At 41.1% G+C, this 27,351-nt stretch overlaps 1 protein-coding gene across 1 annotated transcript; it reads right to left on the minus strand.

Annotated features, from left to right (window-relative positions):
• On the minus strand, positions 1-26,893 carry ghra (growth hormone receptor a). The gene is made up of 10 exons (XM_071483389.1): positions 26,533-26,893; positions 16,537-16,658; positions 6,169-6,298; positions 5,904-6,073; positions 4,872-5,050; positions 3,988-4,135; positions 3,799-3,889; positions 3,491-3,560; positions 2,270-2,502; positions 1-2,165 (listed from the first exon to the last, which is right to left on the minus strand). The coding sequence occupies exons 2-10, from the start codon at positions 16,652-16,654 to the stop codon at positions 1,397-1,399; spliced, it is 1,908 nt and encodes a 635-aa protein (XP_071339490.1). The 5' UTR covers positions 16,655-16,658; positions 26,533-26,893; the 3' UTR covers positions 1-1,396.
• Between the last annotated feature and the right edge of the window lie 458 nt (positions 26,894-27,351).

Here is a 27,351-nt window from a genome sequence, read left to right on the forward strand (position 1 = left end):
TGCTGTCCCTGCAATAACAATGCAACATGAGAAGAAGTTTTCACTTTAAGTGAGAGATTATGAGTGAGTGCTGGTTGAAAAGGCAAGACTTGGCTGCTCTTAAAGGATGTAATGCAGTACCTTCTTTTCTGAACTGCTGGGAGTTCCCTTCTGATAAATTACTATATCAATGTGTCCTTGAGCAAGGCACTTACTTGGTGGTGCTCAGTCTACTACAGCACGAAGTGGCTCCCAAGTGATGTATGTTCACAGTACAGTATGCATGTCAAAATAAAATAAAAATAAATAAACTCAGGTTAAAAGGAAATTCCATTTTGGGACATGTGTTATCAGGAATTAGTTCATGATGAAATGTTGTAGTTTCCATTTTATTCACCTCTATTTCTACTTTGGTAGGTGATTTCCTTCACTTCCCAGAATGCCTTTCTATATCCCACAAGGAAGGAAGGAAATGTAATAATAGTAGTATATATAATAGTATAATATAATAGTAAATGTTTGTTGTTATCAGTGTTTTTTTTTTGTCCTGGTTATTCATGTCTGTGTGTTTACATTTTGTAATGTTTGGTTTTTCTGGGGGAGAAAAATCTAATGACATCATATAATCAGTTTGGCCACTTCATCATGAAAATATGAACAGCATACCATTAAACAAAATGAAGCCAGGAATGCAAGGTAAAACTGCATAGTTGTGTTTTCAACTGGATTTTAGGGCAGATTCTTTCTTTAGCTAATGCCTTCTTGTATAAAAATATATCTCTAGCAAAGTACTAATAAGATGACATGATGAAATAAGAAATTTTAAGAATATAAAATAAGCCACAATTGAGCGGCAAAACACCTTTGCCAGCAAGAGGTATCAACATCAGCGATGACTTCTTCACGGTGTGGTATGAAAAATATGACCAGAATGTGCTTGTCTTCTCCCAGTCAATCATACACTGACATCTCTCTGTAAGATTAAGACTTCAGCAATGTCACTGCACTAAACACAATTAGCCACAGCTGTAATGAGATCCAAGGAAGCAGTGAGCTAATGCTTTTTGGACTCATGGCAATCACAGTCTTAACTTATTATTTGTTTGTGTCTTGTGCATGGATGTCAACAAATAGAGCAAACTGTGCACTTTTTTTTTTTAAACGTTTAACCTTTTGGTAGCCTTTGCATCAAATGAATTGATGTAGCAGATGTGAAAGAGACAAGAATAGGACTTGTAGCTTTTTATGTCTCCATTCCAGCACCCTCTGAAAACAAACACCTGTACACTCTCACCCACACTGTGTGCTACGAGTTATTTGGTTTCCAGCACGAATCAGGTAGAAACAGGCTTTTGTGACTGCAGGAGACTTCCTGGACAATCAACCTTGCACCTAAGGGTCCAGTGGCATTGTCATTTCATGGTGAGAGTTTCCCCAGTAGGTCTGGGGTGATGTACCCCACAGGCATAGCAGGCAGGGCCTTGAGGGGGTGCTGTGGCAGGCAGGGAGGGGGAGACTGGTGGGGAGGTGGGTTGAGGAGCAGACTATGCTGACTGTCCACCTCCTGTACGACTGTGTAGTCTGCAACAGGAGCAAAGAACTGGGACTGGGGAGAGTCAGGAAGAATATAAGGTGACTGGTTATCCTCCACTGTGGCTGCGGGTTTGGTCTCCATTGGCTGAGGGTGTATGGTTTGGTACCCCTCACCAGGCATCGGGGAGCTAGGGGGAGTGCTGATCTGCCGGGCGTTGCTCTCTGTGGTGTAGCCGCTTCCCTCAGGATCCACTACCAGCAGCTGAAACTGCAGCTCTTTCTGCTTCTTTTCCACAGTCTCCTTGCTGTCTTCACCCTCTTTTCCTTTCTTCTTTGTTTCCTCCTCTGTGGCCGAGGTGCTCTCCTGGATTCTGAGTTGCTGGCCGGGAGACAGCACCACGCCTCCCGAGGGCATAACGTTGCTGACCTGTGCATAGAAATCCGTGTTGACCCAAGTCTGGGGCCCTGCAGTTTGGGTTTGGACGAGGGGCCTCTCGCTTCTCTCTGGGGTTGGAGCTCTTTCTGCTACATCAAGGGAAGCCTCTCCGTCCTCAGCTTGGCCTGGCAGCAGGGTGGCCATAAGCATTAGGGTGTCTTGGTCGGGCAGATCTGGGTCGTAGCAGCTGGCCCTGCCTGAATCCTCATCAGGGAAGCTGGGGGAGAGGGAAAACAGTTGGAAAACAGGGATTAAATTCATATTTGTAAAACCACCTGGTAGCATGACAACACTGCCTTTACACGAGAATCTGTGCAGTACCTAATGGCATTGGAGCATCCTATGTTCATGTGGTGGCTGACAGGTTGGGACAAACCGAGGAGCCTCTGGGTGTCTGAGCCCTGGTTGTCCTCCTTCTCCCTCGCGTCTGCATCCTCAGCATCCACCTCAATGAACTCCACCCATGGCTCGTCTTGGTAGAAATCTGACGCATAGGTGGGCATGCCACCCATACCTCCACTCAGGATAAAATTCAGCTCGTCCAGCTTCCCCTTCTGCATGTGGGCAAATTTGTGTGTACATTAAGTGTTTATGGAAATCGGAAATCAGAAATCCATGTAATAATAAAAGTCTTTGCTTTTCCCTATTCTCTACACAGCAATGTAATTTATATATATTTTTTAAACTATCAGCTGCAAACCTAACACACTTTTGTTTCACTCTTCGTCCAATTATGAAATAGCAGCATTATCATGTTATTTATTCATATGAGGACTTTTTTTCAGGGGTCAAGGGGTGAAGTTGGATTTTATAGAGCAAATAGACTGCCTCTTAAATGCATCCTACATCACTGCCAATAATACTCCCACAACACAAGGCTGAACCGTGACCCTCCTCATGTCTTATTATTCCTCAGTGGTCCTCCGGTCTTTGTGCTTTCAAATTATTTATGAACATTTTCTTTTGCTTTTATTTGAATGTTGACAGATGATAAATAAGCATTGATTGGGAGAGGGACAGTGGGTGTTGTGATGATTACGTGGCCTAATGTGCCTCAGCCAACTGAGCCACATAGACGCCTGGGAGAGTCTGTTTTTAATCAGCATTACAATGGAAATGTAATAAAAAACATTGGTTACACAACACTTTATACAATCCCTATACTGAATAAAAAATGTACAAATCCATGTGTTGACTCCTGTGAATTATTGATGGCTACAATCTTACTCTGAAATCACATAGCCTGACTAAGACTGCATCTTTGAGAGTTAAACAAATCTGATCACAATATAAAAGCTAATATTTGTTGTGTAACATTAACACCTAATGCAAATTCATTAGTGGTCATAAATAATTTGAAGACATATGTACTACGTGGGACATCTTACAGTTGATAGAGCTCTGTAGTGGATAAACTATGAAATGGTGACACTGTTTCAAATTACCACAAACGTACAACATCTTTGGTATTTGGTTTATCAAAAGTATCACTGGGGCCTAAAATACAGACAAGGCAGAATAACAACATGGACATAGATGTACCTTTAACAGCTCTGGATCGATGCCTTTAATTTTGGGTGCAGGAACAGGTGGCAGCAGAATCATTATGAATCTGTAGCAGCAGGGAGAGGAGGAGTACATAATGAAGACAATCCGTACACAGTATTTGTGAGTATTTGGTGTGTGTGTGTGTATGTGTGTGTGTGTGGCCTTGCTAAGAGCTGCACTGCTGCTAAGTTAGCAAACATGAGGCTGAATGAGTTTCAGACACAAGAAGAGAGAGAGAGAGAGAGAGAGAGAGAGAGAGAGAGAGAGAGAGAGAGAGAGAGAGAGAGAGAAGCTGTTCCTACCTGCGCTGCTGGGATACGGCAACCAGCATGATGAGTATGAGGATGCCCATAGTCCCAAAAACAAGAATAAGTGTGAGTGGGAAAGTAGTCTCTAAAAAAAAAAAAAAACATGAAACAGAACCCATCATCATCATTGTCATCATCATCACCATTATCATCTGTTCCACCCATGACCCACTATGATTTTACCTTTGCTGGACATCACTTGAATGAAGATGGAGTCACTGAACTCTCCAAACTTAGTGAAGGCCTGCATCCTGCAGCGAATGTGCACCTCATACTCTTTTCCTATGTGCAGACCGTAGATTGTCTGCTGGGTGTGCCGCTCCATCTCCAACTGCAATACAGAAACACGTAGGAAGAAGAAGAGAGAGGGAAAGAACAAAAACACTGGTTAAAAAAGTGTTTTTGCTGTGTTTTAATTCATCAGAAAAGGATGCAGCTTTTGTCTACATTGGCAGAAACAATCAAGCTGACTTTAGCTAAATAGGGTGTCCGAAGCTCTATGTTTATTTTTGGTACCCGTAACTGTGACCTTTCCGAAGGTAAAATTGTTGAGTCATTTAAGATACATTAGACAGATGACATGCTGTTGTAATGGAGGGCTCTAAAACAGTTTCCAAGGCCTGCATTTGTCAGACTGGCCAGCCAGGCGGTGATAAACATGAGCCTGTACAAGGTCCCATGGCCTCTGACCTACAGATCCCTCCCTTCACTTCCTTCAGAGAGGCTGTGTATTCCCAGAGGGTCTTGCTCTGGCTTCCACTGCCTTGCCAACAGAGCTACACTGCATTTTAGCCACTACACTTGATGGGGGAGGGGACAGGAAACACGACACTGTGCCTCTATGACCTACCTACAATTTACTTTTAAGGGGGTGCATGAGTGTTTGCATTTGTGAGAGATTGTGTATGCGCACAGAGGCATTTTGTAAAGTTTTAAGGTGTGTGTTTATATGTGTTAGCATGCAACACTGTGTGTGTGTGTGTGTGTGTGTGTATGTGTGTGTGTCTGCATAAAAGGAAGGGAGGGAGAGAGAGAATTTAGGAGCAAGGAAAGGAGAGAACACTTACTGCTTCCCAGTTTGTGGCATTTCTCTCTCTGTACTGGACCTCATACACAAGGCGCATCCAGCCCACCCCAACGTCTGCAGAGGGTGGGGGCTCCCAGTTGACCATGATATCATAACTCAGACCAGAGGGACTTATGTTCAGGAGGGTCCAGTTTAGAGACACTGGTGGGTCAGGACGTACTGCCAGGAAAAGGGTAAAAGTTCAGTTTGAACAGAACAAAAACTTTTGCATGTTATTAAAATTTTATTATTGCTTGCAAACATTTTTTTTCATGACAATCTCCTGAAGAGATTACAACGTATAACAGTGTTGATGTTTTGGCCTGAGGTTGGCATAAGGACGATGAAACTAAATTAGTGAAATAAATGGAATTGGAATTTACTGGAAAGCCACCTATTGCAAATTGATATTTCTCTGTTATGAAAGGAAACTTTGGCCTAATAGTAGCCCAAGCAGGGAGCTAATTAAAAACACACGAACTATGACTCATGTGGGGACCATTAATATCAGCAGCAATCTTCCTGGAGATGCTGCCAGCAGTTGATGAGATATTTTTCCCACAGACACAAACTGTTACACGAATGGCCAGACCAAACAACCAACCATTCATGTCCTTTTTACTCTACACGTACATGTTTAGGTTCAGTGGTTAAAAAAGACAACATCCAATAGTTATCTATATAAAAACGTGCTGATAATCAATTTGCACAAATGAGATAATAAGCAAAGAATCTTCCATGATAGAGATATCAGCAAACATATGACCTTGCCATGTGACAGTAGAGAATCTATCAGCATTGTCTACAGTCCTGCTTAGATAAATACTATCAGACAACAAAACATTTGCTGTGTAAACACTGTATCTGACACTTGGTCCGACATTGACAAGCATGTGACATTTGCTGGTTTCGCTGATATGCAGCGGCAAGTACCATCTATCACACGAAAACATGCTTCACACTGTTAAATTCAATGTAGCATTCCCCTAACATCGCAAAAATAAGGATATACGCACGCATGTTGGTTACTAACCAATATGTTCCACAGTAAAACAGTCATCATCATTGAAAAAGGTGATGTTGTTTTGGGTGCGGAGCTGCATGCAGTAGGGGATCCAAACAGATGTGTGGTTTACATCAAAGAAGCATTCCCTTTTTGAATGGTCATATTCTGGGCACTCTTTCCATTCACTAGTTGGAGACCTGAAGGAAGAAAGCAAATAGATAAAGTGCTACACATGCGAAACAATTACTTGGCCTTCTCTAGGTAAAGTACATTCAGTGGTGACCAAACTCACTCTTTCTTTAGGTAGAAGACTCTGACTGCTCCGGGGGAGGACAGGTTGTGGAAAGAGCCTGGACTCCACCAACAGCGGAACGTCTCCTGGTCCCTCGACACGCACTCCGTGAAATGAGGCTCAAGAGGGGCTGAAAGACAGTGAGGGAAAGACAACGGTAAAAGGCGGAATACACAGAAGAACTCAAACTGCATTAGGATGATGAATCACCTGAAGTCTAGCCACCCTGTAGAGGTTTAGATTTAGCAACGCTGGAACGCTGATAAAACCTAGCCTCCGTAACCCTCACTCTCCGTTGAACCATCGCTGCTGCTAATTGACAACAACAATCACTTTTTCAAAGCCCAGGCCAGTAAGATCGCTGCAATCCTATCTAAGCCTCAATGTCAGAATAAGAGAACACACCAGGGGGCAAGGTAAGAACACCACAATATAATGACATCTCAAGTTTGCCACCTATCCTTGAGGAATTGAAATATTGTCAATAAAATGTTCTAGTTGTGAGCGTCGGATATCAAGTATGATTCTTTGTTTGAACACGAAGGGCTGTTATACAAATATAGATTCAAAATACTTCTACAGCATATGACAACACGATATTTGAAGTATTTCACCAACAGAATCTGGTTTTCCTAATGAAGATAATCATACATCCAAATGTCTTAGATTTAGGGTTTTTTTTTTTTTCAAAACCAATATAGGCTGGCAAATGTGTCAGCATATGGTGTTTTTTGTTTTTCTTTTAACATACTCGCACTATATTGCATGAGCATCACATATTTTGTGGTGATCATGATTATACCTGTACGCAGCTGCAAGCGGCCTTCGGAAAAACACACAACCCCGATCACAGCCAAGTGATGAGCAAAGTGAGTAACACTCTCCACTGGCAGGAGATAAGACTAACGTACCGTCCACAGTGAGTGACGCTGCATCGATTTTCAGTCACCATGGCTTTATAATCTTAAGATCTATCCACACATTTTTCTTACCATTTGTCCTCTGCCCCACCCCGAGGCCCTGACTCAGCCCTTTCCACCTCTCTGTCACTCCCCATCACCGATCCTCTACCACCTCCCTCTCCTGACAGTGAGGCCAGCTGAGAGTGCCGGGGTTTGGTGCAACCATAAATAAGCAACTGAAGGTATCATTGATTTCTGCTCCACCCGCTCTCTCCCCCAGCTCTCTCTCCTCACTGGCTGCAGCATAAATCACACACAGAACCAGAGCATAAACAAGCGTCAGAACACAAGGCAAGGAATTAAAGACAGACTGGAGCAGAACAATATCGTGCGATCATTTGTGAGTTTCTAAACATAAAACTAAAACGGCTGCTAAATCTCACTAAAAAGATGAAATCACACACCACCAGCATGTGCATACATACACCATTTGCACACAGACACAAACCTGCCCAGCATGCATCCCTAATTAATATAAACACACTTCTAACCACAGGCACCACAACAAAGCAACCTTACAAACAAGCCCCAACCCCAGGCAGGTCAGACAACACACACTCATCATTTATATATAGAATATATACACCATGACTTTGATTACTTTGCTTTCTTTCTATTTGATGCCAGTGTAACCTCATAATTCTCCGCATTCCTATGCTGTGCCTCTAGCTCTCTCCCTGCCCCCCTGTTCTCCACCTTCCCTCCCTTACTCTCCTGCATACTGTCGTAGTTCCCAGGGCTTTGCTATTTCAACTCGCCCTCCCTCCCCCCATCCAGCAAATTCCAGCTGCCACCATCAAAGAGCTTTCTGCAGACACTGGATGCAAAGAGGGTTTAGAACTACAGCAGGCTAGGTTATATAAAAAAAGTCAAATAGCACTTTGGAAATCCATGTTTTTGTGCTGGTACGTATCTCTTGATGCCTGAGAATCTTAAGATAAGCAACTTTTCAGACAACTCAGACATTCATCTGTTATAATTTTGTTTCTAATACATGTGCACACTGTTGTTCATTCATTTGTACGCTGTCATCATTTGTTACTTCCAGCGATTCGCTCCTTAAAGCTGTTGCGCATATGTAATTATTTACACCGTAAGACAAACTTTTTTGGTGAATGTCATCTCCCAGCTGTTGTTCTAGTGTGGGTGGTGAAGACTTGAAAGCACGCAGACAGACAGTGTTTTGAAAGTTAACCCCTCCATGCAGAATGCTGCTCTGCTGGTAAAGGTCAGAGGGCACATCCATTTTTTTAAAAACTGTTTGCATGGATGGATGGCAGTGGAATCTGAAGTGTGTCAAAGGTAAAAAGGTTGTGCAGCAACACCTAGAGTCTCACATTCTCACCCAATTCTCAGTGTCTCTTTCTCTCACTCATTTCCTGATTATCATACTTCTTCTCTTGCTGCTTCATATCTGATATCATAAAGCATAAAGCAAAAAGTACCTATACATTACTGTATACTGTCTACATTAAAAAGCCCGTACTCCCATTCTCACCATACTGTCTTTTTCTGAGGTTAAAGCAAAGCAAAAGGAAATCTTCGAGTTATAACAAGCTCACAAGCCACCGAGCAACATCCTGACAGATAGATGTTGATTGCCGGCCATGCATTGGCTGGTAATTCAGTTGTAGGGCCTTACTTGTAGATTTCTTTCATACTAATATATAACCATAACAGAGTTTCAGCGATGAGAAGCTAAATCCTGCCCGTACCTGCCTGCTGCCATGAAGTGACAGCTGAAAGCCTTCGGCTGGAAGAAAAAGAGCCAATTTTTTGTGTGTGTTTGAGTGTGTGTGTGTGTCTGTGTGTGTTGGTGTGTGTGTGTGCTCATCTTGGCTGTCCATACGTATCCATTGGTCCTTGTGGGCTGTGTGTGTGTGTGTGTGTGTGTGTGTGTGTGTGCAGCTGAGACTGATAAACAACTCTTAGCTTCATGTCCCGTCTTCATTAATCCATACAGAGGAGCTAGGAAACCACTTATCTACCTTGATGTCAGCTTTAGCCATTAAGGTTAGAATCCACTAAAAAGCCCCCCCCCCCCAAAAAAAAGCACTCAACCCCCAGCCCTTGCACCAGCTGGCAAACAGCTCTAAGAAGGCGGTGAGAAAGGTGCAACCAGGCTATATCAGTTATCGCACTGTGAAATGCTTGAGTGTCATGAGGAGCACGGGGAAAATGAGGCTATGACGCTATGAATTACCACCTTTTCCAGCTCATTTGCCGATTTAAGTTAGTGTTCTGGTTAATAACGCTTCAGAGGAGACAGGAGACATGAGAGGTGAAGATGGAGGAAGAGAGAGAGACAGATGGATGCAGCAGACAGATCTTTGGCTGCAAAACTGAAATGCTTTTTTTTCATTTTTTATTTTGTCATTATATAACATCTAAATATTGGACGATATATTTCCCTTGATGAAAACAGGAATTAATACCCAGGACAAATTGATTTTAAACAGCTTTAAATAATTTTTTCTCAGTGACAATATCAGTCTCTGGAGGGGATTTATTACCTGTGTAGTCCCTCAGGGTTCAATTTTGGGTCTTTCAAGGTTCTCTTCATATATGTTACCACTAGGAACAATTACTGGCAGGTACAACATCAGTTTTGACTGCTGTGCAAATGAAACTTGAATATATGATGCACTAATATTTAGCAATGGCACTGATTTGAGCACGCTGACAAAAATATGTCAGGATGTCGAATGCTTGATGGATCTTCATAAAAAATATTTTAAAAATCATAATTTTCCATAGCCATTGCAGCTCTATGTTGGACCACACATTAGGAATGTGGGTGTGTTTATTTGATGGTGCACTGAATTCTCACAGCACACCTTTTTTATTTTTTAACATATTGCATCACAATTGCAATTGCATTACAATTGCATCTAAAATTAGACACTCCCTGGCCCTTTCTGACATGGAGAAAATTTCTGCGCACTAATATCCTCCCAGACTTAACAACTGCCAATGACTTCTATTTGTAATCTCCCACTCTGGTATTTCCCATCCACAATTAGTGCTGAATGCTGCTGCTGCTGCTGCTGAAATGCTGTCTGGATGCAGAGAAAAGATTTTATATTTGTAGTTGGTATCCCTGAGCTTAAAGCACTTTGGTTTATTTTTAAAGCATTACATAAATAAATCTGATCATCTATTACTTTGGGACTGCATGTACTGTTTGTGACCAGGTTGTTTTTTTTTAATCTTGCTTAAGCTACCGTGAAATAGCAAAAAAAATACACACATAAAGGCAGACACATAAACACTAGCTATATGGACTGCTTGTTGTCTCTTTATTGTGTTATTAGCACATAATTGATTTGATTGCCCTATGCTTGAAGAGAACACACACACGGCCGCTGAACAGTGGAACCCTGTTGTCCCTGGTCTCTTCACTCACATAGCTCGTATTCTGCTCTTGACTGACTGTGTAAACACAATTACACGGCACTCAAAGCTGAATTGCTGCTGCGAGTCTCAATTTTAACCCATATAGTATTCACTCGCTTTATGTCGCTGGAGTAGGCAGGCACCGCTGGTGAACAGTTATGTAAACTTCAGACATGTTTTGTACTGCTGTTCAGCACTGCTGACTTCCGATTGCCACTGCAGCACCCAAGCCAGATGATCCGCGTCACTTCCTTTCCTGCACCAACATCATCGTTCGTTTCTGTTAACCAGATGGAAAAAATTGGCAGCAATCGCTGACAGTGTGTGAGCAAAAGCGCCTGTCAGTGTGCACATGCCAAGTTCTACATTTATATCCCTGCACCACAGCCCCAACATACACACACCCTGCGCACACAAACACACCCAATTTTCTCTCTCGTAGAGGTGTTAATGCGCGTGCAGCAGACGGCTGGCGATTGTCTTCCATGGGGAAGGTGTCTGGGATGATGAGGAACAGAAAAGAGTGAGCAGACGAGACGAGAGAAAAGATGGGAAGAGGTGAGGAAAAATTCAAACAGGAATCTAATTTATTTCACAAATTCTACCATGTAAAACATATGCATTTCATTTTAGGGAGGAAAAAGAAAAGCTTGAAACTGAGCTTAATAGTGGAGGTTAAATGTTGAGTCAGGAGGCCATGTGGCATTTGAGAGAGCCAGAAAAGAGGGGGAGAAAGCTGAGAGACTGCAACAAGATACAAACACGGGAATGTAAACAGGTGATATAAATAACAGCCAACGCGCACACGCAGTTTCACACATAAGTGCACAGACGCACACAAATGCACACACACTGAACTTCCACCTTCAAAACAAAAACCGACAATGAAAATCAAAGTGCCATTGTTCAGTTCCTTGAGTATGTCCTGCCTTCCCTCCCAGTTACACAACAGGACCTATGGCTTTGCCTCCCTATTAGAGTTTGGGCCCACAGCATGACAAGTTCTCGCTCCATCTGATCCTCATTCCCATCAGTGTTCATAGCTTTGAAGTCTAACAGACATAATCTGGTCTGTTTAATCATGCAATGACCCAGTCAGCTTACTCTGGTCCCAGCAATTTTTATTAGCCTGAACTAATGATGTTAATCTCTTTAATGCCATTACATCCCTCCTCACCTTTTGCTCTGTTTTTTAATTTTTTTTATTATTGTGGCTTATTCTGCTCTGCTGACGTCCACACATCACTAGGGTGTCAGGCGTCTTCACACGGGACAAAGCAACATGTTAAATTCAGCTGCTGACTGTGTGGCCTTACAGTGAGGTGTGAGGTCCCCATTTCAGATATGAGTGAAAATGGCTCCATAGCTGTTTTGTTTTTTTATAACTGATACTCTAAGACTAAAACTAAATTGGTTCATGCACCAACCAGTCAGGTTCCATAAATATGGTGACTATCTCCTCCTCCGTTCCTTAGTTTTAGCCATTCATAGAACATTATGATGTCACAGTGAAGTTGACCTTTGACCGTATGAATATAAAATGACTTCACCTCATCATTGTATCCTATTAGACCTTTTTGACATTTTTGTTAAATGGTGTCTTGATAAATATAATTTGGAAATTTGAAAAGCAAAACTTACATATAGCTTATTTTAGCTGCTTCTATGATCACTATATATATTTATATTTCCCCAAATCATACTTTTGTCATAAACATCCGACACTCCCTGTCCTTACACCCAAAAGTCATATATAGAAAACAGCATTCATTGCGATCACACACTTTTTTCTCATTTGTCTTTTTGAAAAACTGAAACTTGCTCATGGTGTTTGGTTTCATAATCTAAAATGTGATTATCTGTTGTAGCACTGCAGAATTTCAACACTGCAATTTTAAGCTAAAAATGATAAATTTGTCAGTATTCAAAAAGCTTCAATGAAGTTTTTTTTATGTAACAATTTCTCCTTTATATGTTCTTATCCTTTGTTTCTGTCTGTGCTTTCGGGAAGATTCTTTATAAAGGTAAGCAGGTTTTGTTGCGGGCTCTTTTGTTAAGCTAAGTATGTGTCCTACATGCTGCTGCTGGATCTGCATCTTTGCATTTATCCTTCCATTACAGAGCATTTCTTCCACCATGTATTCTCCCTCCCACCATCTAACAGTGTGCATCTCTTCCTCTTCCCTTTCAAGTTTCCAACTTCATGCTTAACTTCAGACAACATATCCTACACAAGGTCTCAATTTCACTGCTCAGAGCAAACACACCCACTGCTTGTCTTTGAAGCAGATGTAACTGTAGATTGTGTGTACAAGCCCGGCAGACCAAACCTCTGCACGGTTACCACTGGTTACCACCTCTGTGGCCAAGAACACAGCCTCACACAATAGGATCAATCTATGGGCCTGAGGAGCGAGTCCTCCTGAGACACACACGCAGACACTCAGGGAAGGCAGGGGGAAAGAAAAAGCAAGTGTGTGTGTGTGTGTGTGTGTGTGTGTGAGAGAGAGAGAGAGAGAGAGAGAACAGATCAAGATAAATGGCTACCACTGGCTTTAATTACTCTGGTAAGCCTTTAAATATATAGAAGCATCTCCAAAAGTCTACTCCTGGTTTGTTGTGCGGCTTGACTGACAACAGCCATAAAAATGCGGCAGAAACAGTATAACCCAAAAATTCCAGTCAAGCTCTTGAGTGGAACATTGACAACAACAACATAATAATAAAAATAATATTAATAACTTTATTTGCATAGCACAGTTTTAGAAAGTACTTATAAAAAGGCAATGGTAGTCAAAAGCAGGGCCGAGGTGGAGTTACAGATGGATCACAAGCAATGTATTACAATGTAAATAAGGTTTTAAACAATCCCAAAAGCACATGTTGACTGTTATTGACCTGCCCAACAAGCTTCAATGATTTGTGCTATGTAGCAGATGCAGATCTCAGAGAAAGAGTGGTGGGTAAAAGGTCAAATATGGACAGTTTTAAGTGAACAACCAAGTGGAGAAAACAGGTGTCAGGATCAGAGATAGTACAGTGCTAAACTTGAGAAAGGCGCAGCCTGCGTGTGTTTGCTCGTGTTATCAGTGGCTGCTGTGTGTTTACAGATGTTTCAACGGTTGTTGAGGAGGACCAGGGCAACATTACCACAGAGCTCGCTCGAGATCATTTTGACGTTTGAAGGTGGACCAGTCAGGATGTTTGATGGTTCAACCTCAACGCGTTATCAGTGGTTTGTCTGGGAGCTTATCAGGAATGTAATGTGAACCCACAGAGATAAAGACATTTGCTACAGTTGGTGAGCAAATTACAAAGTCAAAGGCAAAATGCCTGAGGGCAAAGACTCAGAGCTCAAAACTCTGCAGTTTTACCAATTTACAGTAGGCTCCAGACACGCCCATCTGTTTTACATTAGTGCTTTTATTATAACATGGCATCTTAAAATGTAATTAGAGGCTGTGTTGAAATCAACAGTTTTTTGTGAATATTATCAAATCATACTAATAATTTAACTACCCATGTTTTATACACATGACTGTTAGACCTTTAGTAGACCCTAGTTTTCACATGCAATCACATGTCTGTGGAAACATCTTAACAGGACACTAACTCTGATTCTCAGGTGGGATTCTCAGCTTCATCAAACCAGCAAGCAAAGTCACTTATCTTACGGAGCCTGCCGTTCATTTCTGATCAGAATGCCACCATGGTATTTAGTTAATCCAAATACACTATGTTCATACAGATATACTTCAGGCTGTGGTAAGAAGAGGGGCTGATTCACAAACAAAAAAAATGTGACTACTAGCACTGGCACCACAGTTATTTTTGCTTGGAAAGGCCAAAATCTATTTCAATACAAAAAACACCAGAGCAGACTGAACAATGTGTTCAGAACACATTAAATTGAACCAATGCTCTTGAACTTCTGTGCCACATTGGCTGAATTTATTTTCCGAAAACTCAACTTCAGCAACTAATAGCTGAAGCGTTAACATTATTTATTCCCTGACCACTGGGTTTTATTAAGCTACAGATTATGTGACCGTAGTGACCAAAAACATGAAGAAAATCATCTTTGGATCTCAGCATGAGGCATCAACATAAATAATTAATGATGGCAAAATTTCCCCCCTGACTGAAGACTGACTGAAGAGGGGTGTGGACTTGGTCTTGGTTTGGCAGAAGAAGACAAAATGAGCTGGCTTTCCCCAGTGGAGGCCAAAGGAAAGATTTCCAACTAAATCCACTCAAAGAAAAAAAAAAAAAAGTACCCCACTGAAACGGCAAACAATTTCTACAACCTAGATAATAATCCTGCTCAATTACACCCTAAAATTACAAATGAAGAAAATAGCGTGCATGCTTGAACACTCGAATGATGAATGTGTACATTATGTGTGTCTACATTCAGATAATGATATGCACGGTCCTGTGTGCAAATGCCAACATCAGAAAAACCTTGTGCAATGTTAAATGTCAAAATGGTTGTAGTTGCAAAAAAAAAAAAAAAAAAAAAGCTGCACCATTAACAACTTAAGTGGCATTAAATGTGTCATAGCTTTTCTGTAACTATATAAACTAGATGTGTCCTGCTATTTAAGTACTCTTTCTCAAAGTGATTGGCAGTACAAAGAGTTGGTACCAATGTAAATGCAAGGTACTGAGAAATCATTTATAGTTGCTGAGTATATGTGCATGTGCTGAGTAAATCCACATGACTAGGGCCTCATTCAGAGCCTATAACATGCAGCCAAATTTCCCACAAAGGGTTTCACCAGGTAAAACACGTGCTTTCCATTCTAGCAACAGGTGCTGCAGCCACTTGACAGGCTGTCCAGAGATGGTTTGGAGGTCTCTGTCTAATGCTGTCTGGCTCACTTGTTAATGGCAATGAGCAGATGCACCTAAGAATACACTAGCAAGACAGTGACTTGCCAGAATGTTCAAAAATAGAAAGATAGAAAGAAAAAAATTTTAAAACGTTACAACATCTAATTAATCAAACTTATAGTATAACTATTTTATACATAATCCAATCGAAGGGATGTTGATAAGCTGCTATTTCAATGTTTTGACCCAGTAATCCTTGCCAAAAATCTCAAAAGAGAAGCATAATTTTCAAGTCAAGGTGTGCACAAGTAAAAAGATGCCTAAAAATAAAAACAGCAGCAACATTGTCTTTTTAATAAGTTTGGAGACACACTCTGACAAAGTCAACAGCAGAATTGATCCCTTCTTGGAAGTTGCAGTATCTTGGCTGTGAGAATTTCTGTAAATCATGTGCTGTTGTAGAAGTGGTAGACTTCAGAGAAACAAGAACTGCCTTGGCTAAGGTTGCAGGGCTGCAGACATTCAACCAGTTCTAGCCTCAGGTGCTTCAACCATTAGAGGAAGATGCCAATTCATTGTCATCTCTGAGCCAGTTTTGTGACTGAGACTGAGCATCGCTTGTGGAAATGTTGTGGAAAAAGTCATCTTAGTTGAATTTACAATTCCTATCTTTGCCACCTATTCCTTTAGGGATTTCAAGAGGTACAGTATTTCGAAGTTCAAGTTTGGCCTGTTTCTTCAGCCACAGAATTCTTTCACCTAATTATTTTAAATGGTTCAGTGACAGCTGGATTAGCTGGCTGAACATCCTGCATCATCCTGTTCCTGGACTTTGACAGAGAAGTCCTGACCATATATTTACTCTGGCTCTATTGATCCCTAGCCTGTTTGACTAGCCAAACCAGGAAAGTGCAGCATTTGCTCAACAGTGAACCTTTCCACATGTATCTGAGCAAACACAGCATTCTGCAACTGATGTCTGACATAAGACGTGATAACAAGTGTCAACAGAATGTTGCGCGCAAAACCTGAATGACATTTGTTAATGTTTAATGAGGTGCATGTAGAGAGATTGATAAACCGTCTGAAGGATGGCTTATATAAAATCAGTCTATTTCTCTTGCTTATTAGTCTTTATGGAAAGCAGTGAAAAAAAAAAAAAACTGTAACCCACCTGATGATGTCACGTGCTCCCAGTCCATGAGAAATGCAGAACCTGGAGTGGACAGCCAGTCCAGGGAGGAAATTAGGAGAACGAGCAGGAGATTGGATGAGGACGACAAGATGGCCATGACGCTGAAGACAGGGACAGAGGGCAGAATGGGAGAAGGACAGAGACACTGTTATTATAATTATCAGTTGGACGCCATGATGACATGCCCATGTGAAAAACCCTCCTTCCCTCACACTCAGACTCCCTCTCTCTTCTTTTCTCTCTTTCTTACTCTCTGCCCTGTGAGCACAAAGTGTGGCTGCCATTTATTTTCAGCTGGTGTATGTGAAACCCAACACGAGACAGGGAATAATTAATCATCCACCCAGGTTGCTGCTGCGGCAGTTGGAAGTTGTATGTATGACGCATGTTTTTTCTGTGTAAATGCATTCTTTGAGACTTTTCACTCTTTATTTGACAATAGAAAATGACATAACATTTCCATTTGAAATCATTTTGTTATTGGCTATGATTTTATACAATCATATCTACTGAAGGTTCAGATATCTAAAAGCAATATGAAACATAGGCAAAAAGTCATACTTATATAACAATTAATTGCACCAACTCCACATGTGGTAATTTTAAACCTTTCTTTTTGCCCATTTGGGGGCAGCAGAAACAAGCTGTGAATATAACAATGACACATTATCACTTTTAAGTTGATATAGAAAACCTGTTGGCAAAAAGTTGCTTACTTGAACATCCAGGAGACAATGAGCCGTATTAGCATTCATGTTGGAGTATTTCTGGCCACTTAATGAATGCATGTTTAATACTCACTCTCCTTTTCGCTCTGTTTTTGGTCTCCACCAACTCCGGAGAGAAATTAGGCTCTATAGCCACTAAAATCATCCATGATGTTCATGTTATCTTGGTCTATCTGTGGTTTGGTACTAGGCAGGTAGTGTACAGTGGGTTTAATTAGAGCCTTTCTTCTGGAAACACAAGGTCGATGACAGTGGTGAGAATGAATCAAAACACTAAAGTTGCAAGCAGTGAACCAAAACAATCATCTGAAATACAATAAAATGCTCCATAGAGCTGAGGGGAACTGCGGAGTAAGGTGATAATTATCTGTGGGTTTACCATTACAGCAGCTCTAAGCTTTTCTAATAAAATTTCACATTAACAAGTAGCGGAAGGTATGGCCTACGGTGTCATCACATCATCACATGGTTTAGCAAAACACAGGATAATCTAGAAAGGCTTCTTGGCAGAATTTGTACGACAGACCACCACAGTCACATTTCCCTTGAGCCTGAGCCTGAACTCCCCTTCTAAACACTAGACTTGAATTTCCCAACAAAACCTTTAACACAGAAGTGTGGTGACTGCCTCTCTCACCCAGGCCATCTACCTACAACTAAAATAAGATTTGTTTCGCAGCATATGGCCGGTGATATAGAAAAACACTGACAAACTCTTCCTGGTCAATAAGCTGGTGTTGGCGAACAAGTTCTACCAGTCAAGTCTGACCTCTAAATATAGGCCACACTTTCTGTCCGCACCCTTTGCTATTTACAGCTGTGTCCCCACAACTTCGCTGAGCAGCCAACAACCCCAGTCGTGGAGGATATGTTTCTGAGGGCAACGCGGCCAGTATTTTCCCCAGTTTTGGTGTGGCCTGGAGACAGAGGATCTTAAAGCCATATAACTACAGTGTGGTACATATCAATTTCTCATTATGGATAAAAAAAAGTTTGGGCCTAGAAATAGTAAGCCAAAAGATCATTTAACAGTGTATTTACTTACAAAGAGCGACAACAACTGAGCAAAAGTGTAGCCACCTCAGGCACATTTTCAAGAGGAACAAGCCTGGGTAGAGCCTTGCAAGACTTATTGGCAAGAAAATACCTGGGGCAAAGTTCATATGAGTGTTCATGTAACAGCATATATCAGACACTGACACCTAATTACAGTAAGATTGCCTGCCACTCATTTACTCTGGATTAGACTTATTAGATTAAACAGATTTGAAAAAAAAAATCTATATAAAGTGAAACTGGAGGAAAAATAAATAAACCTCAAAAACATTGCACCAAGCACATTATATAAAAAAAAAAAAAAAAATTAACTTCATTGCAAAATTCAGATTGCTCATAGTTTGTAAAACTGGACTACACACAATGTCAAATGTAATTTTCCCTAATGCACTGACCAACAAAATGTTCCATTAATATAAATATTCAGTGTGTATCTGTGTGTGTGTGTTGCATGTGTCCAGACGTCTTACATGCCAAATGTTAGAATGAAAGAATTCATGGTAGAAAGCTGTCAAGCAGCAGGCTCGTCTGGCCTCACTAAAAAGCCCCTTTTATAATCAGTTACAGCTCATTTTCTGCATTTGAAATTTTGCCCATTCGTCCTCAGATCCTCTCTGATCCTCTCTGTCTCTGTCTCCCTTCATCTTTTACCCTAAAATCAAAATTGAAAACATCTCATTTTTCCCCTCATCAAAAGCTGAAGCACCATTATTATTGTCAATTTAACAACACTTTGATGAGGATCTTCAAACCAGTTTTCTTTATAACTCTGGGAAAACTGTCTTTTCTTTCAGATCCAAACATTCTTTAATCAGTTGAGGAACCAACGTTTTATAAAAGGGAGCCAAACAGCCCCTCCATTCCAACATGTGGCCTCATGTTAATCCCAACATTAGTCTCCCCCCTCTCTCATGTGAAAGAGTCTGTGAAAGCCCTGGCAAGGCTGGTGCTTCATCTCCAACTCGTGCACGTTTCTCCCCCATTCCTCTATGACTCTTGGCCAATCATAGGCTTTCAGACTCGCAGGAAGGCTGCCTAAGCCAATAAGAAAAGAGGGAGGCTCAGCCCAGGCCTCTTGGGGTCCCTTGGTAAACATTTAAGGCCTGTGGTCAACCTTCCTTCCACTACCTCTGCCCTAAAACACACACACACACACACACACACACACACACACACACACACACACACATAAACACACACACATGCAACATGAGCGCATCACACATACTAACACACACACACAGATGCACTTCTTGCCTTGGCACCCCGCTGCCAGCACCATGCTTCTCCCATGTTTCCCTCAAATCTCTATTAATCATTTGTGTTTGTTCAAAAGGAGCTGACAAGGAAGGGAGGAAGAGGTTAAGACCAGATTGGATGGTGGTGCAAGGGTAAAGCCAAAGAAAAAGAAAGGTTAGGGGGAGAGAGGTCACATCAGTCCCTTCTATATCTGCAGAAGAAAAGTATTCAGACACACACAGATGGAGAGAGAGTGATGTTGTAAGCCCAAGTTTGAGGTTCCAACAAAAGAGAATGCAGAAAGAGTACACTGAGTGCACTAATTTGCTAGGGCAGTGGTTCTCAAACTGGGGGGTTGGGTCATTGCAGGGGGGGGAACACATGACCCAAGGGAAAAATGTGGAGGGCATGTACATTTTTTAAACAATCAGACTCATGAAAAAGCAATAATTAAGCGTGCGTGCTGTGATACTTGCAAGAGAATAAAAATTCAGGTTTGCAAGATGTATCCAGAGTCATATCTGAAATATGATATAGCTTGTTGATCTTGAATTCATTATAAATATAGTGGGAGATATTTGGCTCATACTGTGTATAAAAATGCAGTTTCAGGCAGCCTAACTTGTATTTTTCATGTGCAAATTAATTTGTCGTTGGTTTGAGAACCACTGTGTGCACTCTAAATGGCATTAATGTCCATGGACAACACATCAGGAGACATTTCTTCAAAGTTAAGCATCAGTACCTAAGTACAGAAAAGTCTGGATACATATGTTACTGTTGGAGCTTATACCGTTTCTCCACCGCATGGTAGCAACCCAACTCCAACCCCAAAAGTAACAGGTACTATGCACAACTTTTCCCTGATCGAAAACTGAAAAAAGTTGAGTAGAGTCAAGTGAGTTGAGCAGTGGAAAAGGGCTATAAGATACACAATGGATCCATCAGGAGTACAGGTATCACAGCTTTGTAGACCGGATATTGCATGTCTTAAAGATTCCAGAAATTAAAGGAGTTTTCTTAGTGTTACTGTCAGTTCTTGTTTTCTTGCTGAGCTACTGTGTTTTTAATCCTTTCAGATAATTGTTCATCTATAACAACATTCAATTATTACTTTAAAAATGTATTTCTCTACATTAATAGCTGTTTCTGGAATAGGAATAGGGTATCTGAATTCTTAGTGGTTTTGAAGGCAGCCTGTTAAATTTTTGATTACTAGTAGTGTTATGGAGCAACGTTTTACAACTGGCTCTGTATTTTGATTATATCCTGCGTTAGGACACACGTTCAAGCTCACAGGTGACACAATACCCAGCCCTGGCATCAGTTTCAGGCTATTCCAGGAAGTGTAGCAATGTGCCTACAATGGAAATTAGGCACAAGACTGCTACCATAGAAACATGGATATGAATAATGCAGTTTAAATATTAAAATATTCAAATAAATGGCTCTGCAAATGTTTCATGAGGAAGAACCTCAAAGAGTGAATGTAAAGAAAAACAAAACTTTGTTCACAAGAAAACTACACAGGTCAGGTTATACCCCATTTACTCATCAGCAGTTATGGTTTATGAAACTACTGTTGGCTTTCTTATTCCCACTGAGCTGCAAGGTAAGTTTCAATATTTGAGATTTACATAAACAGGAATTTACAAATACCACCATGGTTATTGTCTTACCAACCTGAAAAACCTGAAAAGCAAAGTAGAAATTATCGTCTTGAGAGTGGGGATGTTTACTTTTGGGTTGGAAGCTCTACATCATATATTCATTGACATGATGATACAAATACATACATCCACGCACAAACATAAAAGCACAGAAAACGAGGTCGCCCTTAAATGGGATTATGACCCCATGCTGCGGTGGACTTTCTCTACACTGACAACCCACAAAGAGTTGTCAGCCTCAATCTGCGTGAGACACTCATGTGAAACAGGAACGCACACACACTCATTAAGACAGAAGAGGGGGGTATCTGCCTGATAATTAACATCAGCCTTTACAGTTTCTCATTCTTTTTGTCCTTCTTTGTCTCTGCCAACATACCAGTGATATTGGACAGTCATTGTGTTTAACTGAGTGGAGTCAGGTGCTTGGCCCAGATGAAATAGGGAGGGAAAAGCAGCCAAAGAGTCTGACATAACACATTAGTAATGTCACTGTAGGTAAAAACAACATGGACCGAGCTCCACACGGGGAGTCCGACAATCAAAAACCATGGACTCTAACAAAGATATTTCAGTCGGCCTCAAGTAAACGCTCCTATGAACTGTTCAATTTGTGGATGTCACGTCCAAGATCAAAGTACACAACTGTGAGAGAAATGTGGTGAAATCTATAGTCATCAATTCAAAACAACAGTTTTACGTTGCACTGGCAGAAATTCTCACAATGAGACTCCCGCTACAACCCATGTCTAGAATACACTGGTCTATGTGACACTGTTACTAAATAAAATAATGAATACAATTTTAAGCAGTAAACAGTGGCTGCACAGTGCACAGCTCTAAATCCTGCGCACTCTGTCGGTGCATGGTCATAGCTGAGTCAACAAGGTGGATGATGATGGCCTATAGCTGAAACGTATTTGTTGATTTCCCCATATTAAATAGTAGGACTATTTAACTGTGGGTGCTGGCATTTTCTTTATCACATATATCTCTTCATTTTCATCATAGCACTAGGATTCATCAGACAATCTGACACGCCTCAAAATTGATTTCATTCTGTCTGACTCAAGACCAAGATTTTATTAGACCCACTGTCATTGGCACAGTGACTTAAACTCGGAACACCCAACATGCTCACTCATAAGTCACTCCAAGTAAGACTTGATGTAAATAGGAAACGTTGGAGCATTGCAAAGAAAGTGATTGCCAGTGACAACTGTTAGTGGGCTGGTACATCATCTACGAGTTCAATCAAAAAAAGGGATATTTTGTGAAGCTATGATGGTTTTGGTGAAAGATGTGTAGGAAAAAGGTAAAATTGTCTGTACACAAAACTTTAATATATAAAGTTCTGAACCCAATACTTTCACCTTTATCAACAGGCACAATGTTTTTCTACTGAGATATTATTTTATTCATCTTTGCTCCAACTTAATTCAAATAGTTTTTCCAGGGGCTATAAAAGCAGCACTTGATCTAAGCCTTTTTGTCTAACAGACTTTCAGAAATACCATATGTTACAAAGACATTCAAGACTACACTAGCCTTTCAGTGACCTTAAGGGAAGTAGGGACATTTTTTTAATGTGAATGTAATGCACCCCATTAGTGCTCTCCTGATCCTTCTCTCATTTACTCTCAATTCTTTATTATGTCTTTTCATTCTTTCTTTAGCCACTGTCTCTCATTCATTGCAGTCTATCTATCACGACAAATACCCTGGTGCTCCAAGCTCAAAGGGCTCATCTCACTGGGCTTATTGAGGGCTAAAAAGTAGTGAAGGAAGATGTCAATCAATTTAGTTTGACCTTGTTAATTACTTTGGAATCAGACACTGAATTACTAGCCAAACCTACATAACAAAATCAGAAGCTATTCAGGGCATTAAGCCTGGAACCAGAGGCAATCAACTATAATCATGGGATAAAGTCCATATGAATAAAGAATGAATATGTGACGCCATGAGGCATCTTTAACGGGTGGGAAACCACAGAGAGGGACAAAGAACAAACACTTTGAGTAAAGAATGCTAATGTTAACTATAGCCTGTGGTGTAGCCAGCATTAAGCTCCAATAGGGAAACATGCAAATATAAAATATATACCCATAAAAGCGAACCACTGTGCTTTAATCACTGAACTTTAAAGTATCAGCTTCTCCAGTGTGACTTGTCAGTGTGTGGAAAACGGTGAAGTTCGAACCCTATGCACTCACAAAATGGCTGCATAAGAAAGGCTGCAAGCACTGAAAAAGTAAGGAGACAGTCTGCGTGGCACCTAAATTAATCTTTCATCAGTCCGCCTCAGCAAGATGCAGCTGTGCTTTATGACTGCATGATGGACATTATAAATTATTTCACAAATATTGTGGGGGGAAAATTTTCATATTTCAACATTGTCATTTCAAAATAATCATGTTTGTGAGTACACAAAGTAGTCCAAGGTCCACTGTTGAGTCTCCCAATAATTACACAAGAATCATGCAAATAGATTGTCTGCCCTCGACCCTTACTTTCACCACTAACCTCTTTCTTTAAAATAAACAAAATTTGAGTAAACACACCACAGGCCTCAACGTGAGCCTGCATGTTGAACCAGACAGTGGTGAAGAAGCGTCCAAATTGGCAGAGATGTCAGACAAGAGTTGGAGCCCAAAAACTACAGCAACCAGCTGCTCCTGATAGCCTTGGACTATTGGATACATTACACACATTCATTAACCTGTGTTCAGAGTGTGTGTATATGTACTGTATGTGTGCGTGTATGTGTATGTGTATGCATCTTTAACCTGTGTGTATGTGCATCTGTGTGTGCTCTCAGGCATTCAGATCTGGCTACTGGATGGCCCTAATGTCTCCTACTCTTATTTCATAAAAGGGAGTGGAAAACTCAGAGTCAGCACACTGGCATGAGCAGAGCCTCTGCTGGAAGCAGATCAGGACACACATCTGCAAAGGCAAGGCAAGACAGAGAAAGAGTGGGTGCCTGTATGTACGTCCGTGCGCGCGTGTATGTATAAAATCAAGTGTGTGTATTGGAGCGAGAATAAGGACAATAAAAAGTACAAGTGAGAGACTGAGTCCAGAAGAGACAGAGAAAGTGTGCACTGTACAGATCTGAAAATTGATCTTTGTGGAAAATGTCTGCTTTAGAGCAAACCAATGTTTGTGTGTGTGTGTGTGTGTGCGTGTGTGTGTCCACGGCATGCAGCAGTTTGTCTGAGTTATTGAAACCAGTAGCTGTGTAGTCTGTTTCAGCTGCTTGGCATCAGTACAATAACTGGCTACCATGGTTAGTCATTTCAGAGACAATTACTTCAAACTAATCAGAATGGAAAGTCGCAGGTGAACTTACCATAATGTTGTTTTTAATGATTTACTGTCTTTTGAATGACACGCATTCAGAGCTAAAGGCTGCCGAGTTCAATCCTATTTAAAAGAACTGATAAAATTCTCTATCAACCCACTTGTTGTTTTGGAGGACTATAGATGTGCACACTCTAATTTGCACCAAATCCTGCAATTTTCTCCCCCTCTCAGATGCACGAGCATATCCTGACAACCGTGCACATCACTGAAGACCAAGTGCTCATGGATGTGTGTAAAAAAAAATCTGATGGTTTCCAGAGTGATGCTGAGCTGTCAAAGGGTATAGAACATAACAGCTGTACTTAATGTTGTGTGTGGGTGTGTGGCAAACACTGAGACAGAAACTGATGGAACGGACGTCTCCTCGCCTCATCTGTTAAAACATCTTGTACTTCCGTTACCTGGTGGATGTTATGTTGGCTGCCTCATCGTGCTTTCTCTCTGCATTAGGACTCAGCTCAGCTATATTCAGGTGAATATCATCAAAAGACGCCGTCTTAAAGAAAATGTGTTGGCAATATGCACGGTATCACGCATGTCAAACAGTGTGAGAGATTGCCGGTGATTTTAAAATGACTTGCCCTCTGAACTAACATTATCCAGTTGGCTGTAATAAACAGGCACTGTCTTCAACAGCTGTGTGATAATGACCTGGCGTCTTTACAGTAGAAGACAATGAGGAAAGCACTGTTGTTAAGTTAATAAACAAATCACAACTAAATATACGAGACTCAACAGAGCAATTAAACCACCTCTAAAAAAAAAAAAATCTATTTTCCTGCTACAGGGCAGAACAACCCTTTAAATTTCACATAAAACATGAATAGATCAAACTGCAGAAAGCCTTATCCAAAAACAAACAAAGAGAGGCAGTGTTGTATAAGGCCTTCTATAGTGACCAAGTCTGCACATTATATCTAATCACAGTGTGGCGTGCTTCCTAATTAAAACAGCAGAACAGGAAAGGTGTTCTCCTGTAGTCAGTACAACGGTCAGCCAATCAGTGATGAAGAGCAAACAGACTGAGAAGAGAAACTTATAAACTATTCTCACAGCCAACATTGCATGGTAATCGTTTGTACTAAATGGGTGTCATGAATTTTGTTATGTGGGGACACGATTAAACTAATTAACACTGTTTAATATATTGTTGATCATTTAGGTCAGTTAGAATCCCGACCATTAGCTGGATCCAGCTATGGCATCCTCATGAGCTCGTCATGGCAACCTCTGACTGACACTTTTCATTGTTTGTGATTTTAAAAGATCAAAATAGTTGATGAAGAGAAGAAAAAAAAAAAAAAAGAAATCTGCGTAGTTGCATTCCCTGTGCATCAAACCATTAAGCAACACTACAGAATATTTCTTAATGCTCTGGGTTCAGCTGGATGCTTATCATCTAAAAGCTTGAAGCTCTCTAAAACAGACCGAGCAGTTCTATCTCATTTCAATGACTTGATTCTGCTTTCTCCCTCAAGTTTAATATTTATCATAACGGTGTTTTAAACGGACCACATTAAGCTCCCCAGGTGCTGTCATAAAGGGGGTAAATAACTTAGCAGGTAAAAGGAGAAAGGCTACATCCGCCAGACCCAACCGCTTCATCCCATCCCCAGACTGACTGCTCTTGCGACACCAAATCGCAGCGGAGTCGCAGACAACATCAAGTTTCTGTGATTTTCACGTGGGTTTTTATCAACAGTGTCAAGCAGTAAGCTATAGCTTGCCATGCTAAAGTTTATGATTGGTGAAAAAAAAAATGCAATGAGTAGCCTGATGCATAAAAAAGAAAAAATGTAAAGCAATTTCAGCAAAGTTTCACGAGTCGTGCGCAATCTGCGTAAAACGGAGATTTTGAGGTACGAGCACAAAAAGATGCAGTGAACACTCAGAAAAGACATAAACGCACTTACTTATCTTACGAAGTCTCGAGTTGAAAAACTGCAGGGACAGCGCAGATCGACTTTTCAGAACTTGGTCATCTGATGGCCAGCGTGAGCACCAACAGGCACGAAAAGTCCTGCTGCTTCTTCACCTCAGCTTGCTCGCCCCCCCCCCCCCCAAAAAAAAGATCTCTCCGATCGGGATTTTCACATCACCCAAACATTGGATCGGGTGGGTGCTGCTTTTCTATAATTTTTTTTTTGGTTTTTTTTGGCCTATCTACTGCTCAGTTCATCATCTAGCCTACTTTCAGGGCTGGCTGCACACACCGCGACGCTGAGACACGGCCAGTGTGCTTCACATGGCGGTGAAGCGCCCTCATCCGCCAGCAATCCACTCCACTCCATGGTGAGCACGGAGGGGACAGCCAGAGAGAGAGAGAGAGAGAGAGAGAGAGAGAGAGAGAGAGAGAGAGAGAGCCTGCCGGGCCAAACTTCCAAAATAAAACCCACTGCTGCCACACTTTCTGTTTATGTGTGCCACTTACATTAAGTGGAAAACAAACATTTTTATGAAGTTTTTTAATTGCATCATATTAAAGAGACCGTAGCCTTAGAATATGGATTAAAGGAATCTTGAATATAGTTCATTTCAAACCAATGAGTCTGTTTGCGTGCTCACATTTTTAATGTTCTGGCCACGTAGACATGGGCCTACATACAGTGACAGACAGAAAAAAAACTGTCTGTATTTGAGTAGACGCCCTCAGGACTGTATCTTTGTAACAGGCCCTTTAGGCTATTAACTTGGGAGGGTTGTGAAATATTAGAAAGCAGTGGGCTACTTTT

Source organism: Trachinotus anak, unplaced genomic scaffold (assembly GCF_046630095.1).
Source record: "Trachinotus anak isolate AG129_WGS33_773 ecotype Australia unplaced genomic scaffold, CSIRO_AGI_Tana_v1 ptg000008l, whole genome shotgun sequence".
Lineage (NCBI taxonomy): Eukaryota > Metazoa > Chordata > Actinopteri > Carangiformes > Carangidae > Trachinotus > Trachinotus anak.

Excerpts from the sequence above, each read along its gene's own strand:
- ghra (XM_071483389.1), bottom strand. The coding sequence starts at position 16,654 with ATGGCCATCTTGTCGTCCTCATCCAATCTCCTGCTCGTTCTCCTAATT. Across the intron at positions 6,299-16,536 it reads GGAGCACGTGACATCATCAG|CCCCTCTTGAGCCTCATTTC; the intron begins GTGGGTTACAGT and ends ACTGTCTTTCAG. Across the intron at positions 2,503-3,490 it reads TCGATCCAGAGCTGTTAAAG|AAGGGGAAGCTGGACGAGCT; the intron begins GTACATCTATGT and ends GCCCACATGCAG.